This window comes from Paracoccidioides lutzii (assembly GCF_000150705.2).
Source record: "Paracoccidioides lutzii Pb01 unplaced genomic scaffold supercont2.21, whole genome shotgun sequence".
Lineage (NCBI taxonomy): Eukaryota > Fungi > Ascomycota > Eurotiomycetes > Onygenales > Ajellomycetaceae > Paracoccidioides > Paracoccidioides lutzii.
The window spans coordinates 19,674-38,802 of NW_015440967.1; the positions used below are offsets into that span (position 1 = coordinate 19,674).

The 19,129-nt window shown below is 42.3% G+C and overlaps 9 protein-coding genes across 9 annotated transcripts; 6 read left to right on the top strand and 3 right to left on the bottom strand.

Annotated features, from left to right (window-relative positions):
* Window positions 1-1,192: 1,192 nt before the first annotated feature.
* On the top strand, window positions 1,193-1,646 carry PAAG_06909 (hypothetical protein; the record flags this gene model as incomplete). Its single annotated transcript, XM_002790952.2, has 2 exons — window positions 1,193-1,291; window positions 1,413-1,646. The coding sequence occupies 2 exons, from the start codon at window positions 1,193-1,195 to the stop codon at window positions 1,644-1,646; spliced, it is 333 nt and encodes a 110-aa protein (XP_002790998.1).
* A 1,996-nt stretch (window positions 1,647-3,642) lies between these two features.
* Window positions 3,643-4,982, top strand: PAAG_06910 (hypothetical protein; the record flags this gene model as incomplete). The annotated part of the gene is made up of 6 exons (XM_015846053.1): window positions 3,643-3,879; window positions 3,953-4,044; window positions 4,097-4,235; window positions 4,295-4,370; window positions 4,457-4,578; window positions 4,701-4,982. The coding sequence occupies 6 exons, from the start codon at window positions 3,643-3,645 to the stop codon at window positions 4,980-4,982; spliced, it is 948 nt and encodes a 315-aa protein (XP_015700488.1).
* A 598-nt stretch (window positions 4,983-5,580) lies between these two features.
* PAAG_12297 (hypothetical protein) lies at window positions 5,581-5,799 on the top strand (the record flags this gene model as incomplete). The annotated part of the gene is made up of 2 exons (XM_015847808.1): window positions 5,581-5,696; window positions 5,721-5,799. The coding sequence occupies 2 exons, from the start codon at window positions 5,581-5,583 to the stop codon at window positions 5,797-5,799; spliced, it is 195 nt and encodes a 64-aa protein (XP_015702552.1).
* A 49-nt stretch (window positions 5,800-5,848) lies between these two features.
* On the top strand, window positions 5,849-6,058 carry PAAG_12298 (hypothetical protein; the record flags this gene model as incomplete). The annotated part of the gene is made up of 1 exon (XM_015847809.1): window positions 5,849-6,058. The coding sequence occupies one exon, from the start codon at window positions 5,849-5,851 to the stop codon at window positions 6,056-6,058; it is 210 nt and encodes a 69-aa protein (XP_015702553.1).
* Window positions 6,059-6,514: 456 nt separating this feature from the next.
* On the bottom strand, window positions 6,515-7,752 carry PAAG_06912 (hypothetical protein; the record flags this gene model as incomplete). Its single annotated transcript, XM_015846054.1, has 4 exons — window positions 6,515-6,993; window positions 7,045-7,147; window positions 7,180-7,469; window positions 7,542-7,752. The coding sequence occupies 4 exons, from the start codon at window positions 7,750-7,752 to the stop codon at window positions 6,515-6,517; spliced, it is 1,083 nt and encodes a 360-aa protein (XP_015700489.1).
* Window positions 7,753-12,522: 4,770 nt separating this feature from the next.
* On the top strand, window positions 12,523-12,885 carry PAAG_12299 (hypothetical protein; the record flags this gene model as incomplete). Its single annotated transcript, XM_015847810.1, has 1 exon — window positions 12,523-12,885. The coding sequence occupies one exon, from the start codon at window positions 12,523-12,525 to the stop codon at window positions 12,883-12,885; it is 363 nt and encodes a 120-aa protein (XP_015702554.1).
* Window positions 12,886-13,064: 179 nt separating this feature from the next.
* Window positions 13,065-13,360, bottom strand: PAAG_06913 (hypothetical protein; the record flags this gene model as incomplete). Its single annotated transcript, XM_015846055.1, has 2 exons — window positions 13,065-13,223; window positions 13,280-13,360. The coding sequence occupies 2 exons, from the start codon at window positions 13,358-13,360 to the stop codon at window positions 13,065-13,067; spliced, it is 240 nt and encodes a 79-aa protein (XP_015700490.1).
* A 1,427-nt stretch (window positions 13,361-14,787) lies between these two features.
* Window positions 14,788-15,678, bottom strand: PAAG_06914 (hypothetical protein; the record flags this gene model as incomplete). The annotated part of the gene is made up of 3 exons (XM_015846056.1): window positions 14,788-15,095; window positions 15,179-15,380; window positions 15,643-15,678. The coding sequence occupies 3 exons, from the start codon at window positions 15,676-15,678 to the stop codon at window positions 14,788-14,790; spliced, it is 546 nt and encodes a 181-aa protein (XP_015700491.1).
* Window positions 15,679-16,688: 1,010 nt separating this feature from the next.
* PAAG_06916 (alcohol dehydrogenase) lies at window positions 16,689-18,423 on the top strand (the record flags this gene model as incomplete). The annotated part of the gene is made up of 6 exons (XM_002790958.2): window positions 16,689-16,825; window positions 17,072-17,218; window positions 17,335-17,431; window positions 17,549-18,013; window positions 18,106-18,227; window positions 18,321-18,423. The coding sequence occupies 6 exons, from the start codon at window positions 16,689-16,691 to the stop codon at window positions 18,421-18,423; spliced, it is 1,071 nt and encodes a 356-aa protein (XP_002791004.1).
* Between the last annotated feature and the right edge of the window lie 706 nt (window positions 18,424-19,129).

Here is a 19,129-nt window from a genome sequence, read left to right on the forward strand (position 1 = left end):
TAACCTGCTGCTGCCAGCCAGCCAGCCAATAATTATCTTATGGATGCCCTCCGGAACCATCTGATGGGCTGGATCCAAGTGACATGTATCTGCTGGGGACAACTAACCATAGTTAGTTAAACTATTGTTAGTTATTAATCACCAAGGCAAAACAACCTGGGCACCTGGGCAGGCCGACGCATGGGCAATGTGACCTGGTACCGTATTGATACGGTAATCAAAGCATCAGCAGACTCGGGGACCCATCTGAGGCTTAGTTTACTAGTACACCAGTACGGTACTGTATCTTCCAATGTCATCACCCCCCCCACCCCAAAGTCTTTCCCTCTTCCACATCTCGCTCATTCTCCTTGTCCACTCTTTTGCTTAACATCCTTTGGCCGTCAACCAACTGCATCAAGCTTCCAACATCTACAGATCCTCCCAAAAACACGTATTCTACATGCCCTCTCGTCTTCTGGGCCCGTTTGTCAAGCAAGGAAGTTTAGAACAAAGGCGGCCTGTAGTTGCAATCTTCTGATTAACCACCCCATAACTACTTCCTACAAGACCTCAACCAACTTGTCTCCATCGATTGGCAGGCTCCCAGCGTATTTCGATATCTTCCTCAACAACCCACAGAACGGATCGTTGCCTCTCTCATTCATATCTCCGTAATAATTGATCTTTTCTACTTGCAGGAGCAGTGACTCCAACCCAAAGCAGCCAGGCGGCCTCAAGGTGTTCTTCGGCTTCTCGCGGCTAAAACAAGACACGGACAGGCAGTGCTCCCTGATTCTAAATTCTGGGCGATAGTAGCCGAGAGCATTTTCCTTCAGTGGGGAATACACGCCGGGAACGGCTGCTGGGGCGAACACTTGTGACGAAACATCTGTGGTGTGACGAGATCGTTATTTTCCCAGAGCTCACCGTCCCTCTGCTCCTCTATACTACTACAAAACACACGATCTCCTCTGTCAAGGAAAGAAAAAGCTGGACTTATTCTTTTAATCTGAAATCTTCACTTATCTCGCTTGAAGCCGCTTTAACTGCAGGCTGCATCTTCTACTGCTATCAATCTTACAGACTAGGCTCCTCGAAGACTAAGACCATTATCCAGAACCTTTCCAGGCTTCCTTTCTCTACCAACTGACGTGGACCGTAATACTGGTTGTTGCAGGCAGACGACAGTGGCTAAAGTTCTTTTTACGCAATGGGTCTTACGTACAATATCTACCTCTCCTCCAACAAAATTTTTGGATGCAAGACCTGCAAAACCCACTTAGCTGATTATCACGATATCATAAGTCGAGTTAGTATCCCGTCCTTCGTCCTCCCTGTTGTTAATGTGCTTCATAAGATCTAATCATTAATTGCCCCTGCTCTAATCTTGTAACATCTCATAACTAACAATCCCGATCCTTCCCAATCAGAATTTTCGGGGCCAACATGGCAAAGCCTACCTTTTCAGTAAAGTTGTCAACATAAACCAAGCCGAAGCCGTGGAACGGAACATGACGACTGGTCGACATGTCGTTCGAGACATTATGTGCAGGCAGTGCAAAGAGACAGTTGGCTGGAAATACGACAAGGCTTACGAGACAACCGAGAAATACAAGGAGGGGAAATTCATCTTAGAAGCCGAGCTGCTCTGTATGGTGTACTAGCAACCTTGGAAAGCTCGCAGGAGACTCCCGGTTTATTTTTTCTTTTCTTTTCTTCTTTTATCTTTTGTTCTAATTCCCGAGCACCAACCGGCTTTGACACCATGGCGGCACGAAGTCGGTGCGGCTTGTATGTTCCCAAACCAAACCCTGAATTCACGATTGCACCTGAACACAGCGTCACAACATATGGTGGCAAACGGGTTATTGGCTCTTCTTTTCTTTTTTTCATCTCTCTGTTTTGTTCATCCACTTTTAGAATCCATGCAACGGCGTCAATCGGTCTGGATTTGGGGAATTTCTTCCAAACGGGGGAAGGTGAACTGCGGCATTCGAGTCTTGATTGCTCGACAAATGAAAGATTTGGCCCTAAACCGCTTTTACTCTTTAGCATTGGCGCAGATATATATGTTATTTGTGTTCTCCTTTTTTTCACCTCCTGCATAAGTTCTTAATGTTCGACAGCAGGAAAGCATTCAAGAAAAGAGGGAAAGGATATTTCTCTTCTTAACTGATTCGTTCCATCCTTTTACTTTTTCAACTTTTTACTATCACTAGTTTCTTTTGGAATTTGCTCACGAATATCCCAGTCACCTTTTCTTCCCATCCCCCCCTTTTTTTGATTTTTTTTTTGGATTTCTTTCCCATTCTCTGTCTCTTTTAACATGCAAGAAATTAAATGTCTTGTTTCTTTCGATACGATCGGAACAAAATCTCCCCACTAGGATATGTATCTATCAGACAAACAGGTATTTATCTGCCATGTAGTAATTTCTCATCTACCAAACCAGTCCACTTTTTATTTTGCTTTTTGATCAATCTTTTGGAGAACCCATAACTTCTCATATTTCCTGCTGCTCTTGGGCGATGTGAAGCTCTCTCGCTTCTCAGTCCACTTCTTATTTGATTTTTAAAGCCACAGCCGATGAAATACATACATTTCCAAATTCCGATGAAGCTATTATATATTCTGAGGCAGTATAATATCTAAGCTGGCAATTGTCTCAAAATATGGGGTTGAGAGGTTGTAGATGGAGTTGCAGAAACAAAACCTGTTATCGTCCCAATTGGTAGTTATTAAACAACTTTCCCCTCCCGCGCACTTTAGCTGGCTTTTCCATGATTTTAATCGCCTTCTGGACTTCCGGCAGAAGGTTCCTTCATCCATTCCAGAAGGAAAGGAGGGAAACTAAAGAGGGTGGTTTATTTTGTAATTGCGATATTCCACTGTTATAATTCATGTTTGAAGCAAGTTATGTACTGCACAGTAACTACAATACAGCGTCTCGTCACTCCATTCTGCTCATCGCCGAAGAACATTCATTGACAGTTGAACGAACCGGCAGCTTCAAAAGTCTAGTTAGCTAGTTAGTTACCCGACCGAAACCGTAACCACTGTGAAACGGCCCTCATATCCTGCTACATCGTGAGACTAGGAAAGGGTATCTTGAATTTCTCCTGTGAGCACCCATATGGCAGTTGGAGGATGACATTGCGAAGGTCCATCCAGATGAGCTTAAGTGATACAAGAAAAGGTTGGATGTCAGGATTGTAAGAAGAGCCTCTCAGATGAGAAAGCAAGCACAGTCCTCTTTTCCAGAGCCTAGAAGATCATCACATCAGAAAAATCCACGGCAGCACTAAATATAGATTCAGTAAATAAGAGTCAGTGGATAATCCTTGTGTCATTGTTGTTTTGTATGCTTGCCTTGGCAGTATATCAGCCGTGCAAACTCATAGTAGAGGTATGAAATGAACCGCAAATGAACCGCAAATGAACCGCAGCGCTCGCCATCTCACATCGGAATCCTTACAGAATAGCGGAATACTACTGGGTTATATCCCAGACATGATACAGCCATGGCGCTAACTTCGGTCAATCACAGGTTGGTATTTGACCTCGTAGCTGCCCTCGCTTCAACCGGAAGCTTTTGTTGTCGCAAATTCCTGTTACGGCTCTACCAAGGGAGATTGTTGAGATCTCGCAGTGAACGCCGAAATGGCGGATCCTTTGAGCATTGCTGCCTCGGCGCTGACTGTTATTACAGCTGCCGTTCAGTCGACGAAGTCGCTATATGAAACTGTCAAACACTTCAAAGATCGCGACAAAACTTTACGTAGGCTTCAACATGAGTTTGAGGATCTCGCCAATATTTTGGACTCGTTGACACAAGTGGCCAATGCTGAGATGTCAATGTTGGCGCTTCTTCAAGGTCCTGTTGATCAACGCAGCCAAGTATGCCGCGAGTTCGAACAATCGATGAAGATTTTCAGTGGAAATCAAAGACGGGCTTTGAGATTGGACAAAGGTGGAATTTATGAGAGGCGATATCAATGAATTTATAGACACTATCGCAGGTTATAAGTCAACAATCTCAGTCGGTCTAGGCACTATTACCATGTGAGTTGCAACTCCTTGTCTCCTTCGTACTCTACTGATATCTTTTCATAAGGCATACCTCCAAAGTCTCCCACGAAGTTCTTCAAGAGTACAATGAGATGATTCAGGACACAGCATATAATCTTGAGGTTCACGTCCTCTCCATTGTTCACAATCTGCCCGTGCGTTATCCGTATATGGATGGTCTTGGCGTTCGCCCGTGCCAGGCCCTGTCAAAATTATGGTAGATATCAGCACGCATAATGATCAGGCAAGCAGTAGTGGAGCTAGGTCATTTGAATTGCGCGCTGAGCCAGCTGCGCCGCCAGCAGGCCAGCGGTCGATGTGTTAGGCTCTTTTGCTCCACTAATGGCTGTGGCATGTTTGATGACCTAATACCCGCAAAGCCTCACTAATGTGCCGGCTGTGGTAGACGCGCTAAATCTGATGAGCTTAATCCATGCTGGCCACACATCAGGAAGCTTCCCAAACTTCGAGCCTCCATTTTTAGCGCGCCGCCTAGCGCACCGACCAAGTTCTGGTTACGTCAATCAAGTTTATATCGAGCAACGAAAATAAGCTGTCACGCATTGTTGCTCACAGAGGCATATCATCTTCTGCTAGCTTCAGTTGACTTAGAAGCCCCACAGGGGTTTATCAAAAATTTCAGTATTTAGCATGAAATTGAAATTTTCGATATCTCAAGATATGCGATGATTGGGCGGATGGATAGTCACAAAGGCACATTCTGTGCTGCTATGGCGGACTTGAACCTAGGCAGAAAAGCGACAGCCACGTCTGTCCTAGTGGTGCTTAAGGTAAATGCGGACTCAGCCGGGCCTGTAACACAAGGTGAGGTCATTGCCCAATGGATATTATTGGTGCTGACCACAAGAGCCTGGTTCTGGCTCACTGCCCCAGCAGTCCAATTCATGCTAGACGACATTCAGTGGCGATGATGGCTAAAACTTCTCATATACCAACAAAGGGCTGAAAGACAACCAAGTGGAAGAAAAGAGACGTTGCTGAGTAGATAGTGGCTTGTTCATGAGTATTGTAGCACACGAGGAGATCTTGGCAATTAATCCACAACTTGACTTTCACAAGAATCGCTTCTGATTGGTCAATCGGTCAGCTGGCGTGAATCAAGTTCGGCACCCACATCACGATCTTTAGCGTCTAAAAGCATGCGCTGCTAAGCGGACTGGACCGGACAGGACACCCCGCATCACGTAAGATGTCATTGGTTGTGTTGATTGGCCAAGTTGCAGATACGAGCTTGTTCTGCTCAATGTGGCTGCCATAGGCATAGGACCGGACCGAACAGGACACGACATCTCCAGATGCGCTTCTGCCGCAGGTGACGCATCAGGGTTGCTTAACGAACAGGTACATGCTGGGCCGTTTGAGCGAGAATAACGCTCCAGGTGGGGTTGTGCAAAAAGGGCCTTCATGTGCTTATAGTCTCCAGCAATCCCATCCACTCAATCTCTCATTCATCTACCATTTTCGACGTTTTGCAATCTTCTGTGCCAATTCACCTTGATATCAGTCAACATGCCTGGAACGCTTCTCGGCTATGTCTTCAACAAAGCTCCCTCTAAGAGCATCCCGTCTAAATCACCGAGTCTGGCCCCGGCTTCAAGCGCCTCACCGGGGCCATCGATACGCAAGTGAGGAATCTTGCTCTTTCAAAGACCAAAGCGGCCTTTTGAGGGAGGCAAGCTCTTCACGGACGACGACATGAAGGCCATGGAACAGATCACCATCTCATAAGATTTTACTTCAAGCTCTTCCTGTATGGCCGCTAACTCTAAACAGCAACATGTCTCATGGGCGCGACGGTAACCCCAACGCCCACTACTCTGTGCAGGAAGAAGATGCTGGAGGCTCCAAGGTTAAGGGAGGACACGTTCAGGAGGATGAAACCAAGCTGACCGTGAGCAGTCATCCCGCATCCTTTTGTGTAATTACGATGCTGATTCCTGCGAACAGAGAACCAATTAGGCCCCTGTTTCGCGATATTGAGTTATAGTACTCAAGACAAGTAGGCTTGGAAGTGATGTCGGAGGAGCAAGGATAGTGTGTGCGATATCATTTTGCTGCATTCGGGCCTCAGCTGTTGTCACTCATTATTGCCCCTCATTTGCTGTTCTTGACAAGATCGTTGATAAGAAGTATTGAAACCACTATTAGAGCCTCCATTGCTTGTGTCAATCTGTATCTTTGAACCTCCATGGAAGTCCCATGAAACTCAGTTTCATCAGACTCTGACGTAGCGTCCAAATCCTCTAAAGGCTTCCAAGTTCCAGTGGCGAGGCTCAGCCCAGAGTAGATCTGGGGGTCCCTTGAGCCTGATTTACGGCGGTATTGTTCTTTTCAACGTCGTGTCAACAAAGGTAGGAGGAAAGAGAAAGGATGATGTGCAGCAGGACACAGGAACATACTGTTTGCCTATTGAGTGTTTTATACCGGGAAGAGTCTCAGCTCTCTACTTTGTGCTTCCAACAGCTTTTTCCAGAGCCAGAAACTCGTTCGATGCCAACACATGGATAGCAGATGACCTTTCGTCCGGGTTGACAATCAACATGAAATGAACCAGGTTCATCAACTCTATCGGCATATCCACCTTTCGCAACTCATCCTCCAGAACAGAAATCTGTTCCAGCGCTGGTGGAGGATCGTCGATGAGAGCTTTGGCCAGATTGAATTCGCATTGGCGGACATCATTATCAAGAGGCGGAACGGTCCAACTAGGGAAGAGCCGCATGAGTTTCGCGATGCACCATGACTCACGAATCATGGGTGTTGGACAGCCCCAGGTACCCAAAATTCCAGGCTTCATCCAGCAGAGCAACATTGCGGCGAGTGCCCAGACCTGCGAGGGTTGGGTGCAGGGCTGGCCTTGCCAGACTTCAGGGGCGCGCATGGCGTATGGTTGGGCTGAGCAACGAGAACCGGACCGAAATACTGCAGACATGTCAGCGTAAGCATGTTTCCGGCCAATCTACGCCTACTCACCGAGTCCCAAGTCTCCCACTTTCACGGAAATATCATTAGTGTCGATGTCAGAGAGCAATATGTTAGCGGGCTTGTAATCTGATCTCATTAGCGAATGCCATCCCTTGAAAACCAGGTGTTCCTGCCTGTATTGACAAGTTCTTCATTCGCCAGAATGATACAGCTCCCCAAAACTGTCTTTATAATGGCCTTGGCCATAGCGTATTTACGATTGCCAGGCCTGTATTCCACGTCAGCCAGTGTGGTCTCCAGCCATTCGAAAGCGGCATACGATATGCCGCCACCACCACTGTTGCCGATACTCGTGGGATCGCCGATCGCATCGTACATCTTCCCAAAAAACGCGCCTGATGCGATGCTAGGAAGGAGGTAGTTCTCACGTTCACGTTTCAGGTTCTCTTTAGCATGTTGATCATTTGGCGCAGCTGTTTTGATGAAAGCCCTGGTCAGAAAGGTTAGCCTTGGAGTTTGCAGACACTCAATGCAACATAGCGAACCATTGAGGAACATCAAGGACACCATATTTTGGTAAGACTTTGGCTTTGAAAGCTTCAGATTTGTGGTACCATCTCCCTCAAGAGCATCGATGAGCCGATAGTTCCATTTTGCTCCCGTAAGGACCTGTCCAGAGGTAAGAAACGACACGGTTCTTGATAAGACGAATGGTGCTGTTACTCCAGCGCGAATTGATTGAATGGTAAATTGCATAATTAGTGTTCCAGAGACAAACCAAGGAGAGCAAGGAGAGTGGATGGCGAGGTATGGATGCAGACGTCCAGCACGAGATCAGGGGTGCCATTATTGTTGGAGCGTATGCTTGCCTAACATTCGAGACCAGGCTAGGGAGCGACTATGTGCAAATATGGAAGATCACGTGGGTACCGGGAGCCGCATTAGTTAGTTACCTAACATTTTTGACTAGTTAACTAACGTAATTCCACAACGAGCGGGCCACCACACTGAGCGGACCACCAATTCAGAATATCTTCCAATTTAACTACTCATCCATTTCAACACACAATTATGCCACCAATTCACAATAAAAAGACTTCAAATTCTCTAGAGCAAGAGGGAAGACTTGAACTTGCAATAAATGCTATTAAAAAGCAAGAAATATCCTCAATTTGCAAAGCTGCAAGACTATTTAATGTGCCACATTCAACTCTCATCTATTGACTCCATGGCCAGTCTGCACATGTGAATTTATGTGCAAATTCACATATATTATCTTCTGCTGAAGAGGATAGGCTAGTTCAATGAGTGCTGAATTTAGTTAAACAAGGATTCTCCTCCTGGCCAGCATTTGTTGAGGATATGACTAATTATTTTTTTATCTTACAGCATTCCATGATTACTCCTCCTCAGGTCAGCAAGAACTGGATTTCAAGACTGATTAAACATCATACAGAGCTCCAAAGCTGCTATTCCAGACACTATAATCATGACCAGGTCAAATATGAAGATATAAAGATTATTCAAGGCTGATTTAAGATCTTGAGGAACACAATTGCTAAGCATGAAATTCTGTCAGAAGATATATACAACTTTGATGAGACTAACTTTGCAATAGGACTCTGTGCAACTACTAAGATTATTACTAGTAGTGAGTGCTATGGCCAGGCCAAGCTGCTATAGCCTAGAAATCAAGAATGAGTTACTGTGATTGAGTCAGTCAATATGTCAGTATGAGCTCTATCATTATATATTATTTTTAAAGATTGGAATTTGCTGAAGAAGTGATTTGAAAGTCTTTCTGCAGGCTAAAGACTTGATATCAGTTCTAATAACTAAACTACAGATGAAATATATATTAAATGATTTATATAAATATTTATTCCAAAAGTAAAGTCATATCAAATTAACTCTTATATTCTTCTCTTTTTAAATAAATACAGCAGTCATTTTATCCTAGAATTTAATCATATCTGCAAGGATGATGAAATCATTATACTCTGCATATCATTTCATTCATTATATTTTTTATAGTCACTAGATGTAAGTGTTTTTGCAGTTCTAAAGTAAGAATACAGAAGTTTAGTTTAATAGTAAATGCAGATTAAAATCAATATTATTAAGAAGCTTGACTTTTTAGATGTCTATTCTATAGTATATATAAAAGTCTTTAAAGCTTAGACTATTCAAAGTGATTTCAAAACTATTAAAATAATATTATTTCAGTCTGACTATATTATTTAGCAGCTGGATATTCAACTTCACACTTTTACATTATCATCATCTAGCAGATTTATTATATTATTCTAAGTGCTTCAAACATCTAGTAATCTGCAGCAATTGCAGAAGCAGATGAATAAGATTGAAAGTCTTATGAAGAAAATTAAGTAGTTTCAAGATTTAATAGAAGATTATGATCAAATTATCAAGACTTATAAATATAATATGATTAGTACTACTATTATGAGAAAGTAATATCAGAATATATTTAATGCAAATGAGATAGAGAAGCAAAAACAGAATAGATCTAAATATCATATTCAATATACAGGAGGTATAATTAGAAATTAAACTCAGAATCTTATTATTTCCTTTGCTACATCTGTTGAACAGAGAGCTATTCAACTCTGTGAGTTATCATCTTCTGAGTCTATATCATGTGTATAAGTTTTATCATGCTGCAGTAGTTGCAATACTCTTGAGCATACAAAATTAAAATATTCTCAATCATATATAATTTAATTTAATTTAATTGAGTATTGTGATATAGAGATACTTGAATTAGAATTTAGTCAGTTAAGATATGCTGATTTTGATAATTCACTTGATGTGATAGCTCATTTAATGTGAAATTATATTATTAATTATACTGCTATATAATTTATATTTTATATGAATGTGCCACATCAAAACAATAAAAATCTTGCAATTTCATCATCATTATCATTTTTATCAATTAATAACTCACTATAATACTAAATAAATATAAAAATATTGAAAACTGTATTCAAAAACTATTATTCATCATTAAAAAAACTTAAATTTTAAAATACTATCTCTGTTATGAAAATTTGAGATTTTTTATTAATGTCTTTGAGTATATATCAATGAAAGAAATATGAATATTATAAAGATTTTAATTAATAAGAGATTAAATAAAAGTTAGAAAAATGTGATTAAATGATAAATCAAGCTACTTGATGAAAAGAATTGTTCTTCTACAGCTAAATACATTGAAGATTTTATAAATTCAATAGCCAGATAGTAGTATATAAATTCTATTATCTTCTATTCAAAAATCAACAAGATGTAAACTTATAGATTTATTAAATATTTATCTGAATATAAAAGAGTGAAACAGAAGCTGATAAATTTAAAAAAAGTAACAGTTGAAGATATTGAGTATATCAATACATGATTTGAATGTCTTCAGATTCTATTTGAGTAATATCGATTTTATATCTATGATACATACAACTTCAATGAGATTAAATTTCAAGAAGAATAAAAATATAAAGAATGAGTTATAACTACTTTTAAAAAAGTTAATTTTATTATTTTTTTTATTCTTTTCAAAAGATTTGATTATAGTTATTAAATGTATATTCATGAATAATCATATCATTTTATTATTGATAATCTTGATCTTTAAATCATACTTAAAATATTAATATATATAAATAGATTTACTTAACAATTATAGAATTACTATATCAGATATTAAATTTATAAATAATATGATTAAAATTAAATGACTCAAATATTTTAATACTACTATAAAAAAAAGGCAGAAAAGAAGTTATCAATTACTTTTAATAAGTAATTATAAATCTCATATTATTGAAAAGTTTCTATAATATGTGAATCTTCATAAGATAATTCTATATAAATTTTCTTTATATGTCATTTATTTGCTACAATCTCTGAATAGTCTATCATTTCAGTTATATAAGTATTATTATTCAAAAGCAATCAACTATACTATATATCATAATCTTGTTAAATATGAAAAATAGCAGTATCTACAAAATCTCTCAGCTATGCAAAAGTAGATCTTTAAATTTGATATAATAGCTGCAAAATAAGCTCAATATGATATATATTCATGAAATTCTGACTGAGTTCTTAATACTCTTAAGCAGTAAATCTCATCACCTCCTTCACTGCAGATTTATAAAGTGGAGAATGATTCAGATTATATATCTCTCTTTTTTTCTCAGTTATTCTTATTAAAAATAATTCAAAAGCTGAAATATAATATTAATATTGCAGAAAATATCATACAAAGTATTAGATATACTTTTAAATTGAAATTATTCATCTTGACATGTTGTTTGAAGAAGATATTCAAAGTAAGTCTAACTTATGCAGAACTTAATAAGTAACAGATCACTGAATTAGAGAACTTTCTCAATATCAGTAAATATCACAGAGTTAAAACAACTCATCATCAGATTCAAGTAGAAGAAGTTCTCACTATTAAAGATGTCAATAGAAAAACCAAGTAGTGTAAGAATAATGAAGCTGAAAAAGAGCAGAATAAAGAGTAACAGAGACTTTAAGTCAATCTTATGAAAATTAACAATAACTCACTCACATCACTGACAGAAGAGGAATTAAATTGATTTAGAGATGACATATATACTGAAAATGATGTAGATAATCTTTTTATTATAGATTAGCTACTGATTGTTGATATAGAGTGCAATAATGAAGATGTGATTCAAGATTTTTATTGTGTCAGTGTTTTTATCATTTTGGTGTGGTGCACCCACACAAGTGTGGGTTGCGCAGCCGCACGATTACCACCCAACCTAGTCCGGTTCAGTCCGGTCCGTATAATAACCACACCAGAAGCTCCAGTCTAACCAGTGGGTAACCGAAGTGCTCGAGAGAGTGATAAAATTGTTCGATAATGACTCTTCCGAGTTACTTTCATTCCAGATTGATGCATTCAACTCGTATTATGATATACTTCGAGAAGATGAAATGTCGCTCGCGAAAAAATGACCAAAGCAGCGCCGCAATGAGAAGCAGAGAGAATGATACTTTGACAGATATTTTCGTCAGAATGGGTGCCGAGCCTTTCGTGCTATTCACTTTAGCCGTGCCAAGGTTGAGGCTGAATGCCACAGCACAAAACCAATTCTTCTGAAGCTTCGAAGTTGGTGGAAAGTCAACTTCTAAGCCGCAAGGGCTGACTTTGGTTTGTTAAAAATCTTTGCGAGGCCAAGTCAATTGAACCCTTGATGTTTTCCTACCGGAATCGTAAACTATCGGAGACTGACTACAGTGAGCAATTTGATCGCCCTCATATATTGATCATGGCTGATGAGACCAGAGAGTTCTCCAACTACATGCGAGAAAGCGCCAATTGGAGAACTCACAGCTCCTCCTGACCAATTGGGCAACCGGACTCTCCAAGCTTCCCCAGGAAAGCATTCTTCAAATTGTCAGTCAGCACTCATCGATTGCTAGAAAGGGTGATCTAATTAAATACAGTGTTGGCACATCCTCCACTGACCCATGGCGCTCGCGTTGCAAATCCCAGTTCCTCTTCTGCTTAACGAGCATCCACAGTCCGTCAGCTTGGATCTCAAAGTCAAGAATATTGTTGATTTCTTTCGACGAAACTGGAAAAATGATCATAGGATACGAATGGAATCCGTGTTCTCTGGGAATTCCCCGCCATATAATGAATTTGGATTCGCAGCTCCCGAGTTGAATGCGAAGATTGAATTCTCTCAGGATCTTGAATTTAACCACCTTGTTGACTTCCTTCAACGGTACCAAAATGATGACCGTACAATACGAATGGAATTTCCATTCTCTGGGAATCCCCTGCCATTTATGAATTCGAATTCGAATTCGGGACGTCCCCTGGGTTGAATGCAACGATTGAGTTTCCACATCAACTAGGGACAATTTTCATTCAATACGTTATGAGTCGCGGTTGAAAGTGTGCCATTAGCGATGGCGGAAAAATCGGACTGTAGGATTTCCCCTAAACATGCAGGTTTGGCCGTCCTTTATCATGACTCTATCAAACCCCCGCTTGTCGGGCCCCGTCACCACGTTTGGCACTGGTTGGGGTGTGCCAGCCCCAGTAACCCTGACAGCCCCCCAGCACTGTGTTTTGTGACCAGAACAGCGCAAATCGATTGATCTGTTGTCGTAAATGTCTCTGGGAAGGTCTCTTTTTGATCGAGGACGACATCCTTAGAAGTCTAAACGATTATTAGTTATGTGTGTTTCGAGTTCTTTTTAATTTGGAGTTTTAGACCAAATCGCGTGCTTTCTCTTCAAGTTTCTGATCGCTATGCGCAATGTTGTCAACTGGTGTAATCTGACTGCCTTCTGGCATCACCCTTGCTTTCGTATTAACCGAGTGGACGAAAAGTGAGAGTAGCCTAGAAACGAGAAATAACGGCAAAATATCAAGGATATGAGAACAGGTCTCAGAAATTCTTCTGAAAGCGTCGTGTTAGGGACAAAAGAGTCGAAAGACGGAATAAGCGGAGGAAGACCAAAAATCGGACATTCATTAAACAATTTAAATTCCACCCCTCCCACTTATGATGACGACAAAGAGGGGCAGCTATCGGCTCAACCTTTCTGCAGTGCTTGGTGTTCGGCGAACGGTCATATGATCGTAGCGTAGCCCGTTTGACACAACATTATTCTGCTGTCTGGAACCAACTGGTGATTATAAAAGGTTTCTCCTACTAATAATTTCTCTTCTCCTCAGGCCTAGACACTTATGATGACCGCCATATGCCTGGTGCAGTGACGCCCAACCCATCTTGCAAACCAGTATCCTGAGTATTGGCCGGGAAATTATTTTGCTGAATTTGCACTCATTTGTGGCATAGAAAGGCAACCAGACCTAGCACACTTTGAAACATATGCTAGATACCGATGCAAAGCACAATCAGATAACTGCGAGCCCTCGCATAGGTTTCCCATCTATCAAATCCCTTCCCCAACTGACACTCCCTGAATGCCCTGAATCAGATCATCTTTATGGGTGCCGAAACCAAGAGCTACATGAAGATTCCGGCTCCAAGAGGTGTTTTATGGGCTCCCAGACGCGACTTTCACAGGTACCGAAACACAAAGTGATCACACAATTTTCATGGCAAGTCCATAGCAAAAGGATCCAGACGACTACACATTATATGATGATATTTCGAAGATCCCGCAACCTGACTCCAAAGCCCATGAGAGTGACGGCTTCCCCAACCAGCAACAGAATCGTAACAACGCCATAGCCGCACAGATGTATCAGACGGAGAACATAAGAACGGAGACAGGGATGATCAGGAAGTTGCGTAGAGAAGCCCTAGCCTAACTGTAGGTAAAAGCTTACTGGTTGCTTTAGGCGAACTAGAAGGGAAAAAGCTGTAAGATTATGAAACATATCGCTTTATTTTTATATAGATTTAAAAAGGCCCACATCCCGGTGGGAAGTTTCGAGAGTTATGCGAAGAAACTCCGATCATTATTATGCTATTCTTGTGACATTGATCAACCCCAAATAAGAAAAGCTGCCCTGGTGCAGATTATGGCTTCCCTCTGTGCATGACGAGCCCTATTTATCATCAATTCGGACATCCAGTAGTCATATTACCCGCTGCATCACCTTGGAACAATGGAGCCAACTCTCGGCTTCTTCGCGCGTCTACTAAGAATCTGAGACCTCTCCTCCCCCTTCTTCGGTTGCATCCATGAAGCTCCATTGCGCGTCTTGATACTCTGTTTCGTCAGACAATGTCGATGCATCAGAGTCGTCTAAGGTAAGGGCTGCTTCGGAAGCCATCTGGCACTGAGATGTAGCATGGAGAAGCTGAGATTGAGCCTTTGAGTGTGTTTCATTTGCAGCCCTAATAAATTTGTCCCTTTTTCCCTTTGCCCAGTCCTGAGCGTTTTGGTATGCAGATGCTCCCTGCCAAAGGTTTCCAGGTCACTGGTCATCGACCAGCCCTTGAGCTGGGTCATAATATACTCAGGGCGACGGCCTGGCCCTTCAGACTCGGTGAGATGGGTTGTGTATAGCTTGAGTGTACCACCATGATAAATTGACCCAGTGGGGGTTCTCACTAGGGCTCTTTGAATGGTACGATGTAAGCACTGTTGTCGTAAGTTGATCTGTCTTGTTGGTATGACTGGAGAGTGTGCATACCCCGAGCTCCTAGTTCGCTGTCATAACAAGCCTGCCGTGTAGCCACAGCCAAGGATCCATCAGGGCCTTTTGCTTCCAAGAAGAAGTTTGGTGCTATTGGAAGATCATCCTGTGTTGATGGAATGATATGGTCGCTAAGTTCATTGCGGATTTGACGCTCAAGCTGTCCAGGACGCGCGCCATAGAAGTGATCTGGCTTGGTCTGAGCCAGTGTGTCATCAGTTAAGGGGGCAAGATTTCCAAGCGGGTATCCCCTTCCAGCGCATTTGGGATCATCTACATCACCTTTTGATGATAGGAATCACTGGCATTGTGACCGGTTGTTCTTTAGATGCGTGGGTATTTGCTCATTTGAATTTCCGGAAATGTTCATCAGAGAACTTTGATGGGGATAAGGGAGGGTCAGGGTCAAGCTAATGTTTCATTGATCTCTCCCCAGTTATTTGGCATTGCTGGTGTTCGACCATCAGGATGTTCATATCCGTCAGGGTAAATGCCATGATCAATTAGATTCTGCTGGAAGTTACGATTTTAGGGTGTGATGCTCATGGACTTGGTGGCACACCTCATATCTGCGCTTGTTGGTGGAGGAGAACCTGCACGTCGTTTTCTGCTCCGAGACCTTGATCTCATAACTTTTTCAAGGAAATTTTCTGGTTTGGAATACTGGGCTATATTATCAGCAATGATGTATTTGCATGGATTTGTAGTTATGTACATTTCTAAGGTCATTTAGGTCAGATCCTCCCAATCTGGAAACCCTCTTTATCTGCTTCGAACAAGCTGGTGCACAATCATGGAGAAAGGCCGGAACAAACTGAATAGGATTACTGCGCTTCTTCACCTCAGCACGAAATTGTCGAGTGATAGGTCTAGGATGGTTCTGGGGTGGTTTTGAGCGGCAGTTTCTTCAATCCAACTCCTCTAATGCATCTTTGATTAACCAAATCTTTGACAGGTTACCCCAATTATGCTGATGCCGACGCGTTGAGTTTCTGCCTCATTCTGAAATCGCGACCTGTCGGATTGATGGGGCTCAGGATACTAACCCTTGCGAGACAGGTTGGAGGTCACTGAACTAGGCATATGGTCATAACCATAAATTTTTAGCTCTTTTATCATGCCAGTATGCATCGAGGTCAGGGAAGGGGGCAGAGGTTCTTATAATTAACTGCTGCACAGGATCCCAGAATGCATTTCAGGTGCTTATCTGAAAATGATTGCTGCCGAGGGCCAACCGTTGGTCGCTGGAAGCCAAGCAGCGAAACATGTTGGGTGATAACTAGCGGCCTGAGTCCCGAATAGGTGCTACATGACAATCACATGATATAGAGGCACATTTCTTACCCGGATAACCTGGGAGGAGGAACGGCGCTGCAATTCCTGTCCCACCTGTAATGGAGCGACTTTAACAAAAGAAGAGGAACTGCAGAATAGACCACTCCTAGCTCTCCTCTGTTGATATCATACACTCCCCCGTTATACATCCATTTACCATAACAGATACGCAATGGATACAAAAGAAAACATGCTCGCAGTAGTCTTCAAGGGCCCTTATAAGATTGTCGTGGAAGAGCGCCTTGTTCCCAAGATCCAGGGGCCGACAGATATTATTGTCAAGGTTAAGTATACGGCGCTTTGCGGGAGGTATGTATTTATATCATCCTGTGGGTTTTATGTTATATGTGCTCGTTGTTTTCGCCCCTCTTTTACGGTTAATCCATCTCGTCCGTGTCGATGGTGCTGCGAGGAGGGCATTTGACACTACGTAGTTCTCCCCAGTTAGTTACCAGTTTTGATTTTGCTATATGCTTCGTGTATGCTTTGTTGACTGAGAAACATTCAAACATATCATCGGATATCAAATCCGCTGATGTTCCGGTATTAATCTAGTGAACTCCATGTTTTCCGTGGCCATCAGCCATCTGGCACAGGCTTCATCATGGGCCACGAGTTTACCGGTGAAATAGTGGAAATCGGGAGCTCTGTTAAGACTCTGAAGCCTGGGGATAAGATCGTCTGCCCGTTTACGACAAGCTGGTACGTGACCACTTTGTCGTTAAAAAAATACAAACACACACATGGACGCGAGTATTGCGGGCAAGAATGTTAACGAAGCCGGGTAACTGATTGGTAATAAGATAAAAACGAAACAGCTCAGAATGTTTCTACTGCAAGAATGGCTTTTCATCTCGCTGTGAGAAATCCTTGCTACTTGGCTGTGCCATGCTGGATGGCGCTCAGGCGGAATATGTAAGTTTTCTCCGCTGTTCAGTCAAAGAAGGACACAAATGAAGTGAACCCACTGCAAAGTAAAGCCAGGTTGATTAATTGGAGGATGCTTGCTACCAATGTCCATCTGGAAACTAGGTGCGCATCCCTAACGCCGATGGAACCGTCTTCAAAGCACCAGAGGGTATCAGCGAAAAAGCGCTCGTCCTCATGGCCGACATCTTCCCTACGGGATATTTCGCAGCCAGCAACGGCCTCAGTCAATTCACCAAGGAGCAGCTATCAGAGATGACGGTGGTGGTGATTGGCTGTGGGCCGGTGGGTCTCTGCGCACTCGTAAACGCCGCAGAGTACAAACCGAAAAACCTTCTGGCCGTTGACTCGGTTCTCTCACGGCTCGAGCTTGCCAAGTCGCTGGGCGCGGAACCGTGGAATTTCCAAACGGACCGGGAGGGGTTAGATAGGCGTGTTAAAGAGTTGACGAATGGTAGGGGTGCAGATGTGGTGATTGAAGTTGTTGGATTGAGTCCTGCGTTGAAGATGGGGTTTGAGCTTCTCAGACCTTGGGGAATCATTAGCAGCGTGGGTGTTCATAATGGAGAGGTAAGTTGGCGCCCGAGTATATCTCTATATTATCTTTGTGGAAGATGATATGATATCATTTGGGAAATTGATCTGACATTGGACGCAAATAGATACCGTGGACGGGCAACCAGGCGTATGGGAAAAACCTGAAAATCCAGATGGGACGGTGTCCCATACGATCTATTTTCCCGCAGGCGCTTGAAATGCTGAAGAAGACGCAGCATTTGCTGGGGTAGGAAAATTCTCCTTTGTCCCTCCTTCCTCTCTGTTTTCCCAACTTAACTGTTCCGCGGAAGGGTAAATCTAACACCACCAATTTGTCCAGATTCATGGCAGATACGATCATGCCATTGAGCCAAGCGGAGAAGGGATACGACATTTTCGACAAGATGAAAGTGCAGAAGGTCATCTTTGAAGCCGATAAATAAGCCGGGTGGAGGCATGAGGCCAAGTGGATGGAAGGTAGCAAAATGGATGATGACATGAAAGAAGAATATATTTGTCTCACCCAACACCATTGGGGGCTAAAAAAACGCTGAAGAAACCAATGATTCTGCTTAAAAATTCTCCGGAGAGGGACTGCCTGAGATTTATCCCATAGTTTAGTAAAACTATAGGTGAAACAAAGGCGTATATAGAATTTTCAACAAAGCCAGATAAGATACATAATGGATTTGGTAAAAGTAATGGAGAATTCCCTGTGAATAATAAGGAGAAGAAGGGCTTCCTGAAAGCGGAGACCCTGTAGAGGAAGTAAATGTCAAAACTCAAGGTTCAGCAGGAATAGAGGAGCTCATTGTATTGATTATTAATTTGGAATTGTCCATTTTTAATTCTTCATGCCAGCGTTAGTGATGAAACATAATGGCAGAATATTAAAGTGGTGTCTGTGTCTGTGTCTGTGTCTGTGTCTGCCTGTATCTGCCTGTGTCTGCCTGTGTCTGCCTATGTCTGCCTGTGCCTGCTTGTATCTGCCTGTGTCTGCCTGTGTCTGCCTGTGGTTGTTCTGTCTGTCTGTTTGTCTGCTTGTTTGTTGTTTCTGCTTCTTCGCTTGAGCATGAGTGGTTCAAATTGCGCAAGTGGAGAAACTGGCCCACCGAAGCTTACCACCTGCGCCACCCCAGCTCCAACGGC